Here is a 17,630-nt window from a genome sequence, read left to right on the forward strand (position 1 = left end):
TCAAAAAAAAAGGGGGTCAAAACTCACCCCAAAATTATTTAGATCTTACATTATTTAGATTTTTTTTCCCTCCAACTGGCACTCCACTTCCCATTTTTGAGACTGTCCGTGCTCTCAGGGGTGGTGTTTGGTGCCTCAGTATCCTCCAGGGTATAGTTGAGAGAATTGCTGAAAGAAATTGCATTCTTCACTACAAATCGGGAAATGTAACCCTGCCCAGCCCCTCCTGCCCCCACCGAGCCTCAGTTTCCCCGCACAGAGAGGGTTGCCCCTGCCGCTGTGGGCAGGATCTTTGAGCCTGGAGCTGCTCATCCTGGATCTCTCCAAGTGATTTGTCCCGAGCGATTTTGGGGCTCTCTCCATGAGCAGCAGCATGGGCAGAGGGGCCAGGCTGAGTGACGCCCCAGGGCTCCGGAGTGCTGGCTCACATCGTGTCCCCTTCTTCCTCCTCCTCCTCCTCCTCTTCCCCTGGGCTACGAGACGGGCACCGGGCCCAGTTGTGTCAGCTCCCATCCTGCCTCAAATTCCCGGCGTGAATCATCCGCAGCAGCGGCGGCGGGCAGGGCAAACCACGGCACAGTTATTCCCATGGCACACAGGGACCTCTCCCCGCCGTGCCAGGAGGGAACAGGGACACGGCGCTTAAAAAAAGCTCTGGAAAAACCAGCTCTGGGTTCCGGCAGCTCCACTGCGTCTCCTCTCCCCCCCGCTCAGCAGGCGGAGGTGGGATCCCAGCTGGATCAGGACAGGGCTGCGGAGAGCTGGGCTTTGGTGCGTGGCACCTGCCCGTCTCCAAAGTCACATATCCTTGGCTTTTCCATCCCTGCCCATCTCCTGCGCCCCGCACGGAACTCCTGAGCCAAATTATCCCTTCCAGCAGCAGCCCTGGCTCTCCCTGCTCCCTGCAGAGCCTCTCTCTTCCCCTTTAGGGCTCCTTCTACAAGCTTTGTGTCCCCGCACCCTTTTCTGCCTTCTCGTTCCCCGCCGAGCTGCAGAGAGCCTTCTTCACCCTAAACACCCAAAAATCCCCGTCTCCCTTCAAAGCATCCCAATTCCAGCTGCAGCAGCTGCTCACTTCTCATTTCCCCGGCTGGCAAAGCCTCCATCCCAAGAGGAGGGAGTGCAACGAGCCCACCACAAGCCGCTCGGTTCTCTCAGTGCTGCTTGGGGCTAATTACCAGCGCTAATTACGGCCCTTCTGCTCCATCCTCGGAGCGCGGGCTTCCCAACCGCTGGCATCCCATCCCTCGGCCGCATCTGCGCGCTGCCGGCGCCTCCTCCTCCCCCTTCACGATCGACTTTATCACAAGGACTATTTTTAGCGCGATGTACAAAGCCATTCCCATCACCGTTCCGTGGCGTTCACCTCTCCTCTCTCTCTCTCTCTATTTTTTTTTTTTTTTTTTTGTGCTTATATTTTTTCCTCCTGAGCACTCCAGGAAATGCAGGCCAGGCTGGGAATATCCCCCGTGGGAATGCTGCGTGTGTGCGGCCGTGTGTGTGTCGGGGCCGGCGTGTGCCTTTGCTCGGGGCTCGCTCTCCACCAGCGGCACGGAGCAGCACATGCTCTCCCCATGTGCCTGTTTACATGCTCTGTATGTCTGTCCGGCCGCATTTGTGTCACGGCTCGGGTGCAGACACCGCCGTGGGAGCCCCCCCGCCGCCCCCGGCACCTCCCTCCTCTTCCTCACCTCACACAGCACCCCTCCTCCCAGCGGGAAGCGCAGCCGCCCGGCTCTCTGCTGCGAGCTGCTTGTCCTCCTCTTCTGCCAAAGCACCCACCGGCACCCCAAAACCTCTGGGACAGGGGCTGTGTGTCCCGTGTGACAGGACCATTCCCACCCCAAAACCCCTCTGTGCCCTGGGACAGGGGCTGTGTGTCCCGTGTGACAGGACCATTCCCACCCCAAAACCTCTGTGTGTCCCGTGTGACAGAACCATTCCTACCCCAAAACCTCTGTGTGTCCCGTGTGACAGAACCATTCCTACCCCAAAACCCCATCCCTTGAGATGGACATTCTGGATCACAGGACCATTCCCACCCCAAAACCTCTGTGTGTCCCGTGTGACAGAACCATTCCTACCCCAAAACCCCATCCCTTGAGATGGACATTCTGGATCACAGGACCATTCCCACCCCAAAACCTCTGTGTGTCCCGTGTGACAGGACCATTCCCACCCCAAAACCTCTGTGTGTCCCGTGTGACAGAACCATTCCCACCCCAAAACTCCATCCCTCGGGATGGACATTCTGGATCACAGGACCATTCCCACCCCAAAACCCCTCTGTGCCCCGGGACAGGGGCTGTGTGTCCCGTGTGACAGGACCATTCCCACCCCAAAACCCCATCCCTCAGGATGGACGTTCTGGATGACAGGACCATTCCCACCCCAAGCCCTCATCCCTCAGGATGGACGTTCTGGATGACAGCACCAATTCCGCCCCAAAACCCCATCCCTTGGGACGGAGGTTCTGTGTCCTGTGTGACCATTCTCACCCCAAAACTCCCACCCCTGAGCTGGACGTTCTGGATGACAGGACCATTCCCACCCCAAACCTCCCAAACCCCAGCAATGGTGAGTCTGGGCAGCGCTGTGCTCAGTGACACAAAGGTGGGAGCAGGGAATTCTGAGGGAATTGGGGGGACACCCCAGCAGCATCCCCGCTCCTGGCTTCCCTTCCCGGGGGCACTCAGGGACTGCCAGGGGCGCTGCCAGGGCACCTCAAGGCGAGGAGGGTGCACTGGAATTCTTTCCTCCTGTGGAGATGGTGTCAGATTTTGGGAACTTAGAGGCTTGGTTCTGTAGGAGTGGGGAGGCTTTCCATGGAAATGCCTCCATAGGTCAGGGCTCATTTGGGGTTCATTCCCATAACAAGCTGCGCTGCAGTCCATCTTCCTCAGCCAAGGCAAATTCCAGCTTTGTGGAGTTCTCTTCGAGTAAATGCTAGAAATAATTTCATTCGGTCATTTACCACACGCTTATCCTAAAGTTTCTTTATTCCCGCTGTTGTGACATGGCAACACTTCGATCCCAGTAAAGGATCTCCCAGTAGGGACCCCACGGAAGGGTTTTCCTCAAGACCTTCAGGACATTTTCCCTCAAACTCCTGGGAGCCGAAGCTCCATCGCAGCAGAGGGACTCTCTGGATAGATGTCACCGTGCCTTATCCCCATGGCCGAGGGCACGGCAGTGTCCCTGTCCCCATCCCACTGCTCATCCCCGTCGGCAGGTGGGAAGAGGGGAGGTGACTCTGCCGCTGCCGCCGGGGTCAGAGCCGAGCGCGGCGCTTCCCGAGGTGGCGGTGCCGGTCCCCATCACCAGAAATGACAATCAGCTGCCAAGTGCCGCCGTGACTTCCCCCGGCAGCAGCAGCAGCAGAGGGCTCGCCTCGGGAACGCCTCTCATTTCCCGCCCGTCGCGGCTCCGGAGCGCACACACGCCGCTTGCCAGCATTGCCTCACCTATCCGAGGTCTCCGAAGGTTTAAACGTTCGTGTTCCCTGGATTTCAGGCTGACAGGGATGAGGCCTTCTGACGGCCTTATTGCCATGACCCTGCAGCTCGAGGAGCCTTCCCCTCCCCTCTGCAACCCACGGGATCGCTCCGGGAGCGGCCGCTCCAGGGCCCTTCGGGGATCTCTGGAGCATCTCCCGAACCCCGGGCTGTGGTAACTGTGCCTTTGGAGGCAGTTACCTGGAAAGAAGAGCTGGAACGATCCCTCTCAGCATGGCAGAGGGAGCTGCTTGCTTCCAATTTAAATCAGGTGTCAACGCTGAGAGAGGATCCTCTTAACTTCCACCGTCTTGTCTGAGGCTGCGACGGGGGGACGTCTCATCTCCCTGCCGTCTAATCCGGGGAGATGTGTGATATAGCATAAGCTAATATAATAGGTCATGCAAGGATTTACATCTCATTACGGCAGGTTAGAGTCCTGGCAGGAAGGATGACTCATCCTCACTTGAATATATTTCAGGGATGAGGAGCGGTTCAGCTGCCCAAGGAAAAGCAAATGGGGAAGTCAACCACCTCCCAAGAATCATTTCCCAGCTCGCTGCACCCTCTGCTTGCCCCCAGCTCTGCCTCCAGGTGGGACAGCGGCCTCTCCAGTAAAAGCCGAGGGCATGGGAGAGCTGCAAAACCTCTCCGGGGGCCCTTTCCTTTGCCTTTTGCTCCGTCCCTGTAAAACTGCAAGAGGCGGCAGGGCCCGATCTGGTGAGCGAGCATCCCTGCCACGAGGGACGGGATCCCAGGCGCTGCCGGGAACATCGGGCTTCTTTTCACCTAGTTGCCTTGGCCAAGTGTTTCTGCTCGTCAGGAGCTGTTTGCTTTAGTTCCTCAGACAGGGAGGCTCCGTGGGAGCTGACCCATCTAACCCAAGCTGGAAAAAATCGGTCCTGACTTCCAGTCTCTCTTTGTTAATGGATGCTCGCAGCGAAATTTGGAGTGAGCGAAGCTCCCAGGACCTGCCACATCCGAAATCTGCGCTGGGCCCACGCGAGGCTCGGGCCAAGGACACAACCAGGGGCTCTGCTCCTTCTCCCCGTCCCTCTTTTCAGCCAGACGGACAGCCGGGACGTGACCACGCTTTTGGCAGCGGGACATCTGCGGAGCGCCCGGGGCTCCCAGCCTGTTCCTCAGCAGGCTGTGGCAGCTCATTGCGGGTTAAAATTAATTTTCCATGGGTTTTCCATGGGAGAGCGCTTAGGAGGGGGGCCTGCAGATGGGTGTGAAAAGCAAAAATCACCACTTCAAAAAGCTGTTGAGGCTCCTGAGCTGCCAGCTCGGGGTGAGCAGCAGGCGCAGGGGCACCTGCGTGCTGGGGGATGCTCCGGGTGACGCTGGAGTGGTGCCAAACGGAGGCGCCTGGGAGGGACCTCCCCCGTCCCGGCGGCAGTTTGCACGTTTGGATGGACTCAAGGCAACTGCTGGCATCAATCAGGGAGCTCTGCTCGGCCAGGAGAGCCTTCACCAGGACAAATCGCCTGTTGTCACCTCTGAGAGCGTGTTCCAATCCCTAAGAGCAGCGGTCACTGCCAAGCTGCTGACCAGATTATTATCCTAGAAAAAAAATAATAAATAAAAAGCGTTATTTTTAAATCTGTTTTCCTTTTAAGATATAATTTTACCTTGGACGGGGGAGGGGGGATGGGACGAGCTGGGCCGATTCCCCCTCCCTCTGTCACTTTGTTCTGTCGCTTCCCAGCTGTTCCATCATTTTAATCTGCAGAGATTGTCTTTATATTTCGGAAATGAAATGATTTCCCGCAAGCCGGGATTGGGGTTGGGATCCGCGCTCCTTTTTCATGAGCAGGGAAGAAAAAAGGGAGAAATGTCTGTTAAAGCCAGGCTGGCCATCTGGAAGGGAGGTGCATTGCTGATGCCATTAATTGCTCACTCCCCAAGGCCTGGAATGCGGCTGCAGTCAAAGGGAAGAGCAGGAGTGGGAGTGGGGCTGGAGAGAGCGAGGGAATGATGCAACACAATCAATGCCTGCTCCGACCTCCGGATTTAGGCGATCAACCAACGCTTTCGTGCCTGTGTTCTGGGGGCTGAGAACAGCTTTAGTATTAATTATTATCGTGAAATCTTGGAATCACGGAACACCAGAATGGCTGGAGTCAGAAGGGACCTTAAAGCTCTTCCAAGCTCCAACCCCCTGTCATAGGCAGGGACACCCTCCACTGTCCCAGATTGCTCCAAGCCCCGTCCAACCTGGCCTTGGACACTTCTAGAGGTGGGAATACTTCCTGGGATAGCATTAATAGGATAAAGGGGAGGGAACTTCTGGGCACCAGCCCTTGGACGGATGAGCAAACAACAGTTGCTGCTGGTGCTGGCACATATGGCTTGTTCCGAGTGTCAAGCCCGGCTTTTCCTCCTGCCAGACCCGAAGGACGCGGAACAGAGTGGTTGAAGGGGCACTGGGGCGGGTTTGCTCCTCGGTGGGATGAAGCAGCCGGCAGTCACGGAGGGAAGAGTGTCCGGGGGGCTCCCCGCAGCCCCCACCATGGCTCCATCCAGCCCGCTGTCCTCGGGGAGCTCTGGGGGCTCCTTCTGCTTCCCGCGGGGGTGGCATCACTCGCGGTGGTCCGGGGCGGGTCGGGACGGCGGCGGCTCCGCCCGGGGGAGGGCGGCGGGGCCGGGGGAGGCGGTGACGCCGCCGCCGTGCGGGGACACACACACGGGAGCTGTGCGAGCCCCGGTGCTGCAGCGCTCCGCTCCGCTGCCGGCCGGGAGCGCTCCGCCATGGGCCGGGCGGCGCGGCCCCGCTGACCCCGCACAGCCCGTACTCCGGCATCCCTGGAGCTCCGGACTTCGCTGTCCCAGGAACTCATCTCCTGGGAACTCCATCTCTCAGTACTCCGGCAGCCCGGGAACTCCGAACTGCACCGGCTCGGCAACTCCGCTGCGCTGACCGCTGGTGCCGGCTCCTCGGGAATTCGGTATTCTGTCATCCCGGGAATGCATCTCCTCTGAGCCCCTCTCCCCCGTGACCCCGTGCCCCAGCTCCCCGGGAACCCATCACCCCGTCCCTGCCCGGTACTCTGGCCCCCCGGGAACTCAGCTCTCGTTATCCCGGGAATTCATCCCCGCCGAGCCCCTCTCCTCCGTGACCCCTCACCGCAGCTCCCCGGGGACCCAGCTCTGCTGACCCCCGCTTCTCATCGCTCCGTATCCCGCCTCCCGGGAGATTCAGCTCTGCTGATCCTGGCTCCTCAGGGATTCGGTACTCCGGGAGCTTGGCTCTGCTCATCCCGCATCCTCCACAACCCCGAATATCCCGGCTCCCCGCGAACTCCGCTCCGCTGACCGCGACTCCTCCCCGGGAACTCATCTGCCCTGTCCCCACCTCCCCTGTCCCCTCCCCGGGAGCCCAGCTCCGCTCATCCCGGCTCTCCCACCGCCCGGTGTCCCGGCTCCCCGGGCACTCCCGCTGCCCGGCAGCTCATCTCCGCTGCCCCCGGCCGCTCCATAACCAGGCACTCCGGCTCTCCAGCACTCCCCATCGCCAGCATCCCGGTGATTCCCTACCCCCGGCACGCCAGCACTGACCATTCCTGGGCTCCCTGGCATTCCAGCTCACCCTTAGCCCCGTTCCTCGGGGTCTCCCCACCTTGCCCCGGTGCCCGCGGCTGTCCCCGCTGCAGACCCGCGCTGTCCCCCGGCCCCCCGGCCCCCCGAAGGCGCTGCCATGGCGTTCATGGTGAAGAGCATGGTGGGGGGACAGCTGAAGAACCTCACGGGCGGCCTGGGCGGCGAGGAGAAGAGCGAGGGCGAGAAGTCTCCGGCCGAGGCGCAGGGCATGACCCGCGAGGAGTATGAGGAATATCAGCGGCAGCTGGTGGAGGAGAAGTGAGTGCCAGCGGCACCGGGCACAACCCGGAGCCCCGGGCTCCCTGCGGGCACGGGGGGCTCCCGCTGCGGTGCCCTGGGTGGGAGATGGGGGGAGCCAGCGCTGGGGACAGCAGCGCCGTGAGGGGGGTTTAATGAGCCCCCTTAATCCCTTAATCCGCTTCCTCGCCCGGGAGATGGGATTGTTTTCTCCTTCCAGGCTGCTCTGGGAGGGAGGAAATTGTGGGAAACCGGGACTTTTCAGAGAAAATGGGGGATGCTGAGGCTGGGGGGAAGAACAAACCCGGGGATGGGGGGCACGGGCTGTTGGTAAGTGCCCCGTGTGCTTCGCAGGATGGAGAGAGATGCCCAGTTTGCCCAGCGCAAGGCGGAGAGAGCCACGGTCAGGTCTCACTTCCGAGACAAGTACAGGCTGCCCAAGGTATGGGGAAAGGGGGGCATAGGGGGAGCCAAGCTCCGGATGGAGCCCTGGAGCGAGGGGAAGGGACAAGGACTCCCTTGGCCGGCTGGGATTTGAGCCTCAAAGCCAAATTTCAAATAAATTCCCCTCAAAACCATCCTTCTCCCCAAACTTTGGCTCCTTTCCTTCCCCCCGAGCACCACAGATCACCAGCCCGAGACAGTGAGGACTCCCAGCCTTGCTTGATCCCCCTCTTTCTTCCTTTGCCCCCTAAATCCAGCTGGGTGGGGGAAAACCACCTTCACCCCAGACTCCCCGGAGCCGGGAAGGGAGCCAGGGTTGCACCTTCCTGCCTGGATTAGCCAGCTCCTCTCCCCGGATTATTTGGCCAACGTCTCCCACCGAAACTCCAGTTTTGGAATTTCCGCACGACGAGCCATTCACTAAAAACAATTTAATCAAGGGATAATTCAGCCTTTCTTGGAATTGTCACAAGCTCTTCTCCCTCCAAAGCCACCCTTTATTCAGGAAGAGTCGCTCAGTGGTGAATACTCCAAATTGGAGCCGGGCTAATATTAGTTCCGAAGGGTCGGCTAAGCCAAGTGAGATTGTTCTGATTGTTTGGAGTTGTTCAGCCAGCCCGGATTCGCCCTCTCCCCCCACCTCTGCTTCCCACCCCCCTTTATATCCAGGAAATAAACAGCTGGAGAGTTTCTTTCACCCCCTGCCAAAAGCCAGAAAAGGCAGAGAAAGAAAGAGATGGAGATTTTTTTTTTTATTCCCCAGGGGAAACTGGGATTTGTTTGGATCTGGCCCCACCATCCTTTCGCTGCCTTCTCGTGCTTGAGAATGTCCCTTCTCATCTTTTGACAAGTTTCTTCTGCTCATTACTGATCCCGCTTGGCAGCCGGGCTGCCTCATCCCGAGCCTCCCGGTGGCTGCCGGCACAGAGCTGATCCCGACCGCCGCTGGGAGCAGTCGTTAAGCATAAGCGTAGCTTAATTAGGTGCCTCACCCCCCGCAAGGCGAGCTGGAAACCAGTTTGCACTGGTGCAGAGCGTGGGCTCCATCTGGGCTCTCGCTGAGCCTGGATCCACATCCCACGGTCACCCGCAGGGAGCTCCCCGCGCGGAGTGCGGACAGAGCCCCAAGCCCCTCCTGGGATGCTTCCAGAGCCCCCTTCCCGCTGTGCCATCCCCATCCTGACCCTGTCCCGGCCCCTTCCAGAACGAGACGGATGACAACCAGATCCAGCTGGTGGGAGGTGACGTGGAGCTGCCCAAGGAGCTGGCCAAGATGATCGAGCAGGACAACGAGGAGGAGGAGGAGAAGAACTCGGTTATCGGCCAGCTCAGCAACATCCAGAACCTGGACCTTGATTCCTTGAAGGACAAAGCTTCGGCCACGCTAGAGGACCTGAAGCAATCGGCGGAGAAATGCTCCCTGATGTGATGGGGCTGAGCAGGGAGGGGACGCAGCGCAGGGTCTGGCGGGGGCTGCTGCCTGCAGCGGGGTCCCCAGCGACATTGTCACCCTTGCCGTGTGTCACTCGGGTCCTCCTGAGCCGTGTGACCCCTCGAGCCCCTGACCCAGATGTCCCTGATGTGTGGTTTCCGTTCCGTTCTCCGGGCTGAGGTTAGAGCCGAGAGCCAGCATGTCCCCCCGTCCCCCTCCCGAGCCCGGGCAGGGGTCGTCCGCCGCCAGAGCCCAGGAGGTTGCAGGGAAGGAGAGTGACCTCGGGGTGGTATTGACCTTGGAGCGATGGCTCTGCCTCCACCTTTCCAACTCAGCCTCCTAGAAACGACCGGGAAGGCTCCGATTTGCCTCGCAAGGACGAGGCAGGGTGTGGAACACCCCCCTCCCTGCGTCCCGTAGCCATCACCCGAGAACCGACATCCCATCCCTGCCAGGAACACCAACCCCCGCGCCCTTGAGGCCCCTGTGAAGGAGGCAGCCGGGAAGGACCTGCCATACGATCCCGCTCATCCCTGTGGGAAAGGGGGGTGCTGAAGCCCGAATTGACACCAGAGAGGAACAAAAGCCCTCCCCGGTGCTGAGCTGAGCCCGCAGCAGCCCTTCCCCGGAGCACTGGTGTCCCTCTCCTGGGATGGGATCCTGTCTTTGTTCCTTCCAGGAGAAGAACAAAGCGACGAGGGAATATCTCCCCCGTGCTCCCGCCCGTCGTGCTGTCGTTGTGCTGTGCTCGGTTGAGTGTCCCTCACCTCCTGTGCTGTCCCCGTGCCATGGTACTGTTATAACCGGTGGAATAAATACCAGGAGATGTCTATGCATTTCTTTTTCTCCCTGGGCTCTGTTTTCCTGGCCAAATTTTTTCCTGTTTTCCTGGGTTTGGGATGCCCCTTCCCGAGGCAGGGACAGGAGCTCCAAGGAGACCTCCGTGGCAGCAGAATCCCAAATATTCCCAACTCTCCTGGTTGCACTCGCGTTTGAGACCAAAGCTGCTACGAGCAGCTCGTCGGCAGCAGTGGGGTTTAAAAGCAAACAAAATTCCCGTTTTCCTGCAGATTTTTGGCAATTTGAATACAAACCCTTCGGGATTCTCAGTCTCACAGGCGCTGCAGGATGTCCAGCGCACTGCTCCAAGCAAGGACACTCTCTGCAGGGATGAGCCCGCGCTAGTGCAGGTGTGATCCCGGCCCTGGCAGCATCCTGGCGGGCAGGAGCCTCCTGTGGTGAGGCTTCCTGGAAAAGACTTGGCACGGGCTGGGAATTTATCGCTCCAAATCCCGTGGGAGCTGATTAACTGCAGTTTGGTTTTGCTGGGGAGGATGGGTCATCCAGGAAAAGGCAGGAGAGGGTGCTGGGAAACGGATCTTGTTGTTATTATTGCTATCGTTTATTAGTATTAGTTTAGTATTAATATTACTATTGATGCTGGATCAAGCCGTGGCTGGGGCTGCTATGCCAAGGGATTCCTTTTCTGCCCTCAGCCCCCTGATAATCCTGTGCCAGGGCCAGATAGTTCTGGGAAATTCCTGATGTCCATCCCGGAGAGGACAGACAGACAGACAGAGGCAGTTCAGGCAGGGACACACATCTTCACGGCCCTGCAGCCCCTGGGGCCAGGGACATCTGCTGCCATCAGATCCTCTACCCAGCCCCACACAGCCGGGCAGAAACCGAGAGGGGAGATTGGCAGGAGCAGCTTTAGCTCTGGAAGGAGATCATACCTGATGAGGATCAGCCCGAGCTGATCTAATCCCCCCCCAGGAAAGGGATAGCAGGGAGCAGGCACATCCCGAGCCGAGCCCTTGGTGTTTAAATCCCAAGCCCACGGCGTGGCGAGATCAACACTGATCCCGCAGGAGAGCGGGATCCCAGCCGCAGCGGGAGCCGGGGGATGTGGCGGGGAAGCATCCCCTCGGTTCATCCCCCTACAGCCCGGCAGGATCCTGTCCCGCACCTTTCCCTCGGCCCCCTTTGCCCTGCCCGACCCCTGCGCTGTGCTCGGCGCTCTCCCGGCCCACGTGCCGCCACGCAAAGGCCGCGTGAAGCTCAGCGGGTTTATTTTAGGAGGCTCCATGACCCCCGGGCATGTGAAAAGGCAGGCAGCCCCCGCTCCCCCCGCACGGCTCCCGAGACGTGTTAAGCCTCAGCAAAGCGTTCCCGGCAAAGAGAAGCATCGGCGACTCCGAGGATGCTCCTCCGAGGGCTGCAGCCCTGCTCCCTGCGCTGGGGGGCCGCCTGGAGCGGGGAGGAGAGGCTGGGATGGAGGGATGAGGGGCTGGGATGGAGGGATGAGGGGCTGGGATGGGGGAGGAGAGGTCGGGATGGAGGGATGAGAGGTTGGGATGGAGGGATGAGAGGCTGGGATGGAGGGATGAGAGGTCAGGATGGAGGGATGAGAGGCTGGGATGGAGGGATGAGAGGCTGGGATGTAGGGATGAGAGGTCAGGATGGGGGAGGCGAGGTCAGGATGGGGGAGGAGATGATGGGAGGGAAGGAGGAGAGGATGGGATGGAGGGATGAGAGATCGGGATGGAGGGATGAGAGGTCAGGATGAGGGATGAGAGGTCAGGATGCGGGAGGAGAGGCTGGGATGGGGGCAGCAGGGGTAGACAACCCCCTCCTGTGTTTTCCCTGCCCACCACGGGATACATCCCAGTTTCCAGCCATTCCTGCTGCCATGTCCTGAGCATTCCCACAGCCTCCAAGCCATACGACTGCTCCGGGCATCAACACACAGACTGAAAATCTTAAAGTGAAGAATAAGTGTGGACTAAAGCAGAAATTTTTTTTTTCTCTCTCTCTTTTACAGGCTTTATATGATTTCCTCACCTATGGGACTGGGATGGGGATGGGTTTGCCCAAGCAAGCCCTTGCTGGCTGCTGGAAGATGTTTGCAGTAAGGAATTTTGTCAATAAAATAAAATGAATTTTATTGATAAAATAACACAAATTTCATTGACAAAATTCTTGCCCTCCTGCACCACCTCTATTCCTCAGCCAGCAGCAGGATCTTCTTCCTTCCCAGTGGTGAGTGAGTGGTTTCCCCAATGGAGAAAGCATTAAATGAGCAATTGTTAAAGCGCTGAAACAAATGAGCTGCCATGGAAGGCTGGGGAATTTCCCTTCTCCTTTTTGCAGGCAATTAAACCTCCCTGCCAGCCGCCAGGGGAAGGCACGGCCCATCCATCCACCCACTGCTGGTCCAACAATCGGGATTAATCCGATTAAAGAGCCCTGGGAAAGCCCAAGGTTGGCTCCACACACTGACCCGGCTCTCCCCAACCTATCACGGGTCTGACCTCACGTCAACCCACGCGCTGGCACCATGAGGGTGACAACACAGCTGCCACTCCCACACCTCTCTGGGTGACAATTCGGCCCCAAGAGCCACCCTGTGAGGGTTGGAAGAGCCCTTTGGAAGGGCTGGGTAATGGCATAGATGGGACTGGAGCGGAGCAGCTCCTCCCTGTGAAGCCAAGTGACAGAGGCCACCGCTCGCTCCGTTCCACCTTCCCTCGGTGACATTTGGGCAGCACTCCACCAAAAACCCCGGTGCAGGAGCCACTCACATCCACCTTGACATGAAGCTGGGCTCCATCAGCCCCAGGGGAGCATCCAGAGCCTGGTCCTGCTTTCCTGGGCTGGGGATGTGCCGCGCTGGCGGCCGAGCGTGAAGGCAGATGTGATTATCCGCGCCGGCTGCCGCAGCCAGCCGCTGCAGCCGCCACAGGCCGGGGGAGGACACGGGCTTGGAAAGCACTTTAAAGCCTCGGGATATAATCTCTGCTCTGAATAATAATGATAAGAATAAAAAGATATAAAAGGGCCTTACTGGCATCCGCCTGGGAAGCTGTGCGCCGGTTTGAGCACGGAGCAGCCGGCACCGGGGCAGGAGCTGGGGGGAGGATGTCATGGCTCAGAATATCCATGGGACAGCCCAAAAATCCTCCTGGTGTTTGCTGCAGCCTTTCTGCCTTCCCCCACGGCCCAGCCCGGCCTTTCCTCACCCGCCACAAAAATCTATTGGAGAAAACAGGATTTTACGTAACGGCTCGTGTTGTTCTGCTCCGTGTTTTCCACACGCGGAAAAAAATAAAAAGATGGGAAGTGAAAACAAGGTCAAACCTTGCTTTGGCTGCCTCGTGTCCCCGGGGAGCACAGGAAGGGAGAGCACTGCTGGAGCAGAGGAGGGCACACCCCAGCTCTGCTCCTGGGGGAACAGGGATGAGATCCCCAGCCCTTGTCAATGGCTCCAGGACCCCAGGCTGGCTCTGGGTCCTGGGTTGGCCTGGGGACCCCTCTTAGGCTTAAATCACAAACCCGAGAGCAGAGGAGGTGGAGAAATCAAAATTAAAGTTTATTAAAGACAATAAATTACATTCCCTTGAGATACAGTAGATTTTGAGACAAGTACCTTGTTTTGCAGGACAGGCAACCTCAGCACCCCATCCCAGTGACTCCTGGGAACGTGGTTTGGGTGTTTGGGGCTGTCAGGGCCCTGAGGAGTGGAGCAGGGCGGGCAGGATGCTGAGAGTGTCTCCCTGAAGGTGACTGATTGCTGCTCGTCCCCGACTCAGTCCCTGCTGAGCCCTGCTCACGGTCACGACACGGATGACACAGCCAGTGCCTGTCACACTCCAGGTTTAGGAAGGAAAAGCCTCATTCCCAGTGCTCCAGCAGTGAGAGGCAGGGAGGTATGGCTGGGCTGGGACAGTGCAGTGGGTGCTGCAGGCTGGACGAGCAGCAGTGGATGCAGAGGTAGATGCTGGGCGAGGAAGGCACAGCAGAGCATCCCTGCCCACCCTCAGCTCCCGGCCGGATTTGTGAACCGTGGCTCGCCCAGAATTTGGGAGGTGGAACAACCACCCAGCCAAAAAAGCAGGGGGGATGTCCTGCCAGAGCCCAGTGCCAGGATAAAAATACCCTTCCCGTGGCAGCCAGTGGAGGGAATTAGAGTGGAATAACCCGCCCGCTGTGGCAGGGAAGGCTGCAGCAGCAGACGGTCCAGGCAGGGCTGGCAGGGAAATAAGCCAGCGCCTGGGAGAGGGGCAGATGTCCCCGCAGGTCCCCCAGGGCTGGGAGCCCGAGGGTGACCCCCCCAGGTGCCACCCTGCTCGGAGGGGACAGAAACCTCGTCTCGGCGTCTCCTGGCAGGGCGGTGAGCAGCGTCCCGCTGGGCAGCTCCCGGGAGTCACTGCAAGGTACAGGCTGTGCCGGGGCACACCGGGACTCAGCGGGCTCCACCCCTCCAGGCAGGCTCCCGGTGCCGGGGGAGCCGGGGCTGTGCGGGATTGGGATCAGCCGCGGGCACGGATATCTGCGTGTCTGTGGCAGCTGGAGGAATATTCCCCAAGTGCCCTCGGAAAAGCGCGACTCACCGCTCCGGACGGACTCCGCCAGCGCCTCTTTGCCCATGGATTGTGCCTCCCGCATCTGCCAAGGCAGAGGAGGCTGCTTTTCCAGCCTTTATCCCCCCACAGCATGCTCCAGCATGCTCACTCATCATACCTTGATTTGATCCTTGAGGTACTCGGCTCGGGCCATCAGGGTCTGGATCTGGTGGGGAGAGAGAGAGGACACGGTCCCTCTGGAGCCAGGCCACCGGGGACAGCCGGGTATCCCAGGGCTGGCACTCACCTCTGCATGGAGCAGCTCCCGCCGCCGCCCCGCCGGCTCCGCTGCGGGGGAAATGTGCCATGGGATGAAGGATGGCAGCAAGACCCATCCCTGCCCCAAAACCCCGGCCACAGTCCCAACTCACCAGCCAGGAGCAGCAGCAGCTCCCCCAAGCTCTGCTGGTACAGCTCGAGGGCATCGCTGTCATCCCTGCCTTCCTCCTCCTGCAAGAGGTCCCCAGGACTGGCTGTGGCTGGGGAGCTCCAGCAGCCCCCTCCCCACCAGGTCTGGTGGTCCCTTGGGGTCCCTCGGGGGGTGAGGGGACCCCCAAGGCCACCCCTCACCTTGGCGATGGCAGCCGAAGCCACTTCCAGCGCGGCGCAGAGCCGAGGCTTGTCCTTGGCCATCTCTGGAAGGGGACATGGTTACAGGGACTGCCCAAAACCTTCACTCTTCAGCCCAAAACCTCACCACTGCCCCCTGCCAGCTCCAACACGGGGGGGGGGGATGCTCAGAAATCACTACCTTTAAGGAGCTCCCTGGCCGGGTTTCCTTTCTCCAGGAGGTTCTTGTTGCTGGAGGTGACCAACACCTTCAGCTCCTCTGCTCGGGAGATGTACTGCCTCACCTGTGGGCATTTTGGGGGTGAGGAGACCCCCGATATGGGGTGCAGAGGATGGGGGAGCTGCCCCCACCCCCCAGGGGTTTGCTCACCTTGGCCCGGATGGCTTCTTTGCGCCGAGCATCAGTTTCATCTGAGGGGGAGAACGACAGACACAGGGCTGAGTGGGCTGGAAACTGGCCTGCCCCGGGGTGCTGCCCCCCAAAAACACAGCCAGGCCCCACATAATCCCCGGGACAGACTCACAGTGCAGTGCTGGCACAAAATACTCCAGGGCTTTGCGGTAGAGGGAGAAGGCAGCCTTGGCATCTCCCTCCTGATCCTTCCTCACCGCCTCCACCACCAGGTCAGTCTGGAGGACACAAGGGAGAGTCTCAGGACTTGGAATCCCCCCATTCCCAGGGAGCAGCCCCCAGCCCCAGCTCACCGCCTTGCCCAGGCTCTCGGGGCCAGGGATGTGCTCCATGTCCACGAAAGGGTGGGCAAAGAAACACTCGAAGGAGATGCGCTTCCGAGGGTCCCTCTCCAGCAGCTGTCCCAAGAGATCCCGGCATTCCAGAGAGAGCTGGGGCCGGCTGGGAAGCTGGGGAAGGAAGGGGCTGAGCCCACTGACCGCTGTGAGAACCACCCCAACTCCATCCCACCCATCACCTGCACAGCCCGGTCACTGCGGATCTTCTCCTCCAGCTCGGCGAAGGAGTGGGAAGCGAAGGGCGGCTTCCCAAAAAGTGCTTCTGTGGAGGGAAAAGGAGCAGTGGGGGGAGATGGAGAAGGGGGAATCCAGCCCTGAGTAGAGTCCCCCGGGGCAATAAAAGCCAAACCCACCATAAAGGATGACGCCCACCGACCACAGGTCCGCGCGGGCGTCGTAGTGCTGCCGGCACACCATCTCGGGGGCCATGTAGAGCGGGGAGCCGCGCAGCACGTGCTTCTCATCCCACGGGGACATGTACTGAGCAAAGCCGAAATCTGCCGGACAGAGAGCCCGTGGGGGCACAGGGAGAAGGGGGCTGTCCCCTCCCAGCCTCCCCCAGGGAGCTGCCCTGACCTGCCAGTTTCAGCTGAGGGTTCTCTGGGGTGCTCAGGAGGATGTTCTGAGGCTTCAGGTCCAGGTGGGAGATGTTGCGGTCGTGGAGGAACTTCAGGGCACAGGCTGGGCGGGTGGATGGGCATGTGATGGCACAGCCCTGCACCCCAAAACCCTCGGCAAGGGTCCCCACCAGAGGCAGAGTGGGAGCCAGGAGGGGTGTTCCTCACCGAGCTGCTGCAGGAATACGCGTGCCACCTTCTCGGGGAGCATCCTGCGTGTCCGGATGAAGTGGGAGAGGTCTCCCCCAGCGCAGAACTCCATGATCAGGTAGATGTGGTCACTGTCCCACTGCCAGGCAATGAGACCCCACCAGTGCCACTCCAGCCAGTCGCACTCACACAGGTTCACCCAGACCAGTTTGCCCATCTGCTGGCACCAAGCCGCAGGGATACACCCTTGGGAAGCGGGGATGGATCCAAGCCAGAATAGCTCTGGTTCAGAGCCCCCCCGGGAAACCCCCAGCCCACCTGGAAGTCCTTGAGCTCCACAATGTTGGGATGGCGGATGGTCTTGAGGATCTCGATCTCTGTCAGCAGGTTCTCCACCGATGCTCGGTTCAGGCTCCTCTTGTTGACGCACTTAATGGCCACCACCTCACGCGTGTCCCTCTGCCGAGGAGGGGAAGCAACGCTGGAGCCCCCCACCCAAACAGCCACCCAAACAGCCACCCCCGCCCGCCGGGTGGGGAGGGAAGGGAAGGAACCCCTGCAAGGGGGCGGCAGGTGCCAGGCGGGGGCTATAGGGGCGGCGTCCCATGTGGAGGACTGGAAAACTCCCACGGGAGTGAGTGGGGCAGACTGGGGAGCAAAAAGGCGAACCCCGCAGCGGGCTCGGCCCTACCTTCCTGTAGGCCTTGTAGACGGTGGCGTAGGTGCCGGAACCGAGGCGCTCGGTGAGAATGAACTCGTCGAGGCGCGGCGGGGCCCAGCCGGCCCCGGCCATGGCCCCTCCGGACCCCCGGTCCCGGCACTCAGGGCCCGGGAGCCGCTTCCGCCTTCCCGGCGCGCCACGGCTCAGGCCCCGCCCCTAACCACGCCCCCAAAGCGGCCTAACCACGCCCCCAGCTCTCATCCGCGA

General features: G+C 60.1%; 2 protein-coding genes across 2 annotated transcripts; one reads left to right on the plus strand and one right to left on the minus strand.

Moving 5' to 3' along the window:
- Positions 1–6,627: 6,627 nt before the first annotated feature.
- Positions 6,628–10,038, plus strand: CPLX3 (complexin 3). Its single transcript, XM_066328724.1, has 3 exons — positions 6,628–7,355; positions 7,689–7,776; positions 8,983–10,038. The coding sequence occupies exons 1-3, from the start codon at positions 7,195–7,197 to the stop codon at positions 9,205–9,207; spliced, it is 474 nt and encodes a 157-aa protein (XP_066184821.1). The 5' UTR covers positions 6,628–7,194; the 3' UTR covers positions 9,208–10,038.
- Positions 10,039–14,175: 4,137 nt separating this feature from the next.
- ULK3 (unc-51 like kinase 3) lies at positions 14,176–17,573 on the minus strand. Its single transcript, XM_066328078.1, has 15 exons — positions 17,394–17,573; positions 17,021–17,161; positions 16,721–16,841; positions 16,512–16,616; positions 16,289–16,432; positions 16,115–16,197; positions 15,891–16,046; positions 15,710–15,815; positions 15,556–15,596; positions 15,367–15,469; positions 15,186–15,250; positions 14,987–15,065; positions 14,863–14,903; positions 14,734–14,781; positions 14,176–14,658 (listed from the first exon to the last, which is right to left on the minus strand). Exons 1-15 carry the CDS (start codon positions 17,493–17,495, stop codon positions 14,176–14,178), a joined length of 1,818 nt encoding a protein of 605 aa, XP_066184175.1. The 5' UTR covers positions 17,496–17,573.
- Positions 17,574–17,630: the final 57 nt, after the last annotated feature.

Source organism: Sylvia atricapilla, chromosome 13 (genome assembly GCF_009819655.1).
Source record: "Sylvia atricapilla isolate bSylAtr1 chromosome 13, bSylAtr1.pri, whole genome shotgun sequence".
In the NCBI taxonomy this organism is placed as follows: Eukaryota; Metazoa; Chordata; class Aves; order Passeriformes; family Sylviidae; genus Sylvia; species Sylvia atricapilla.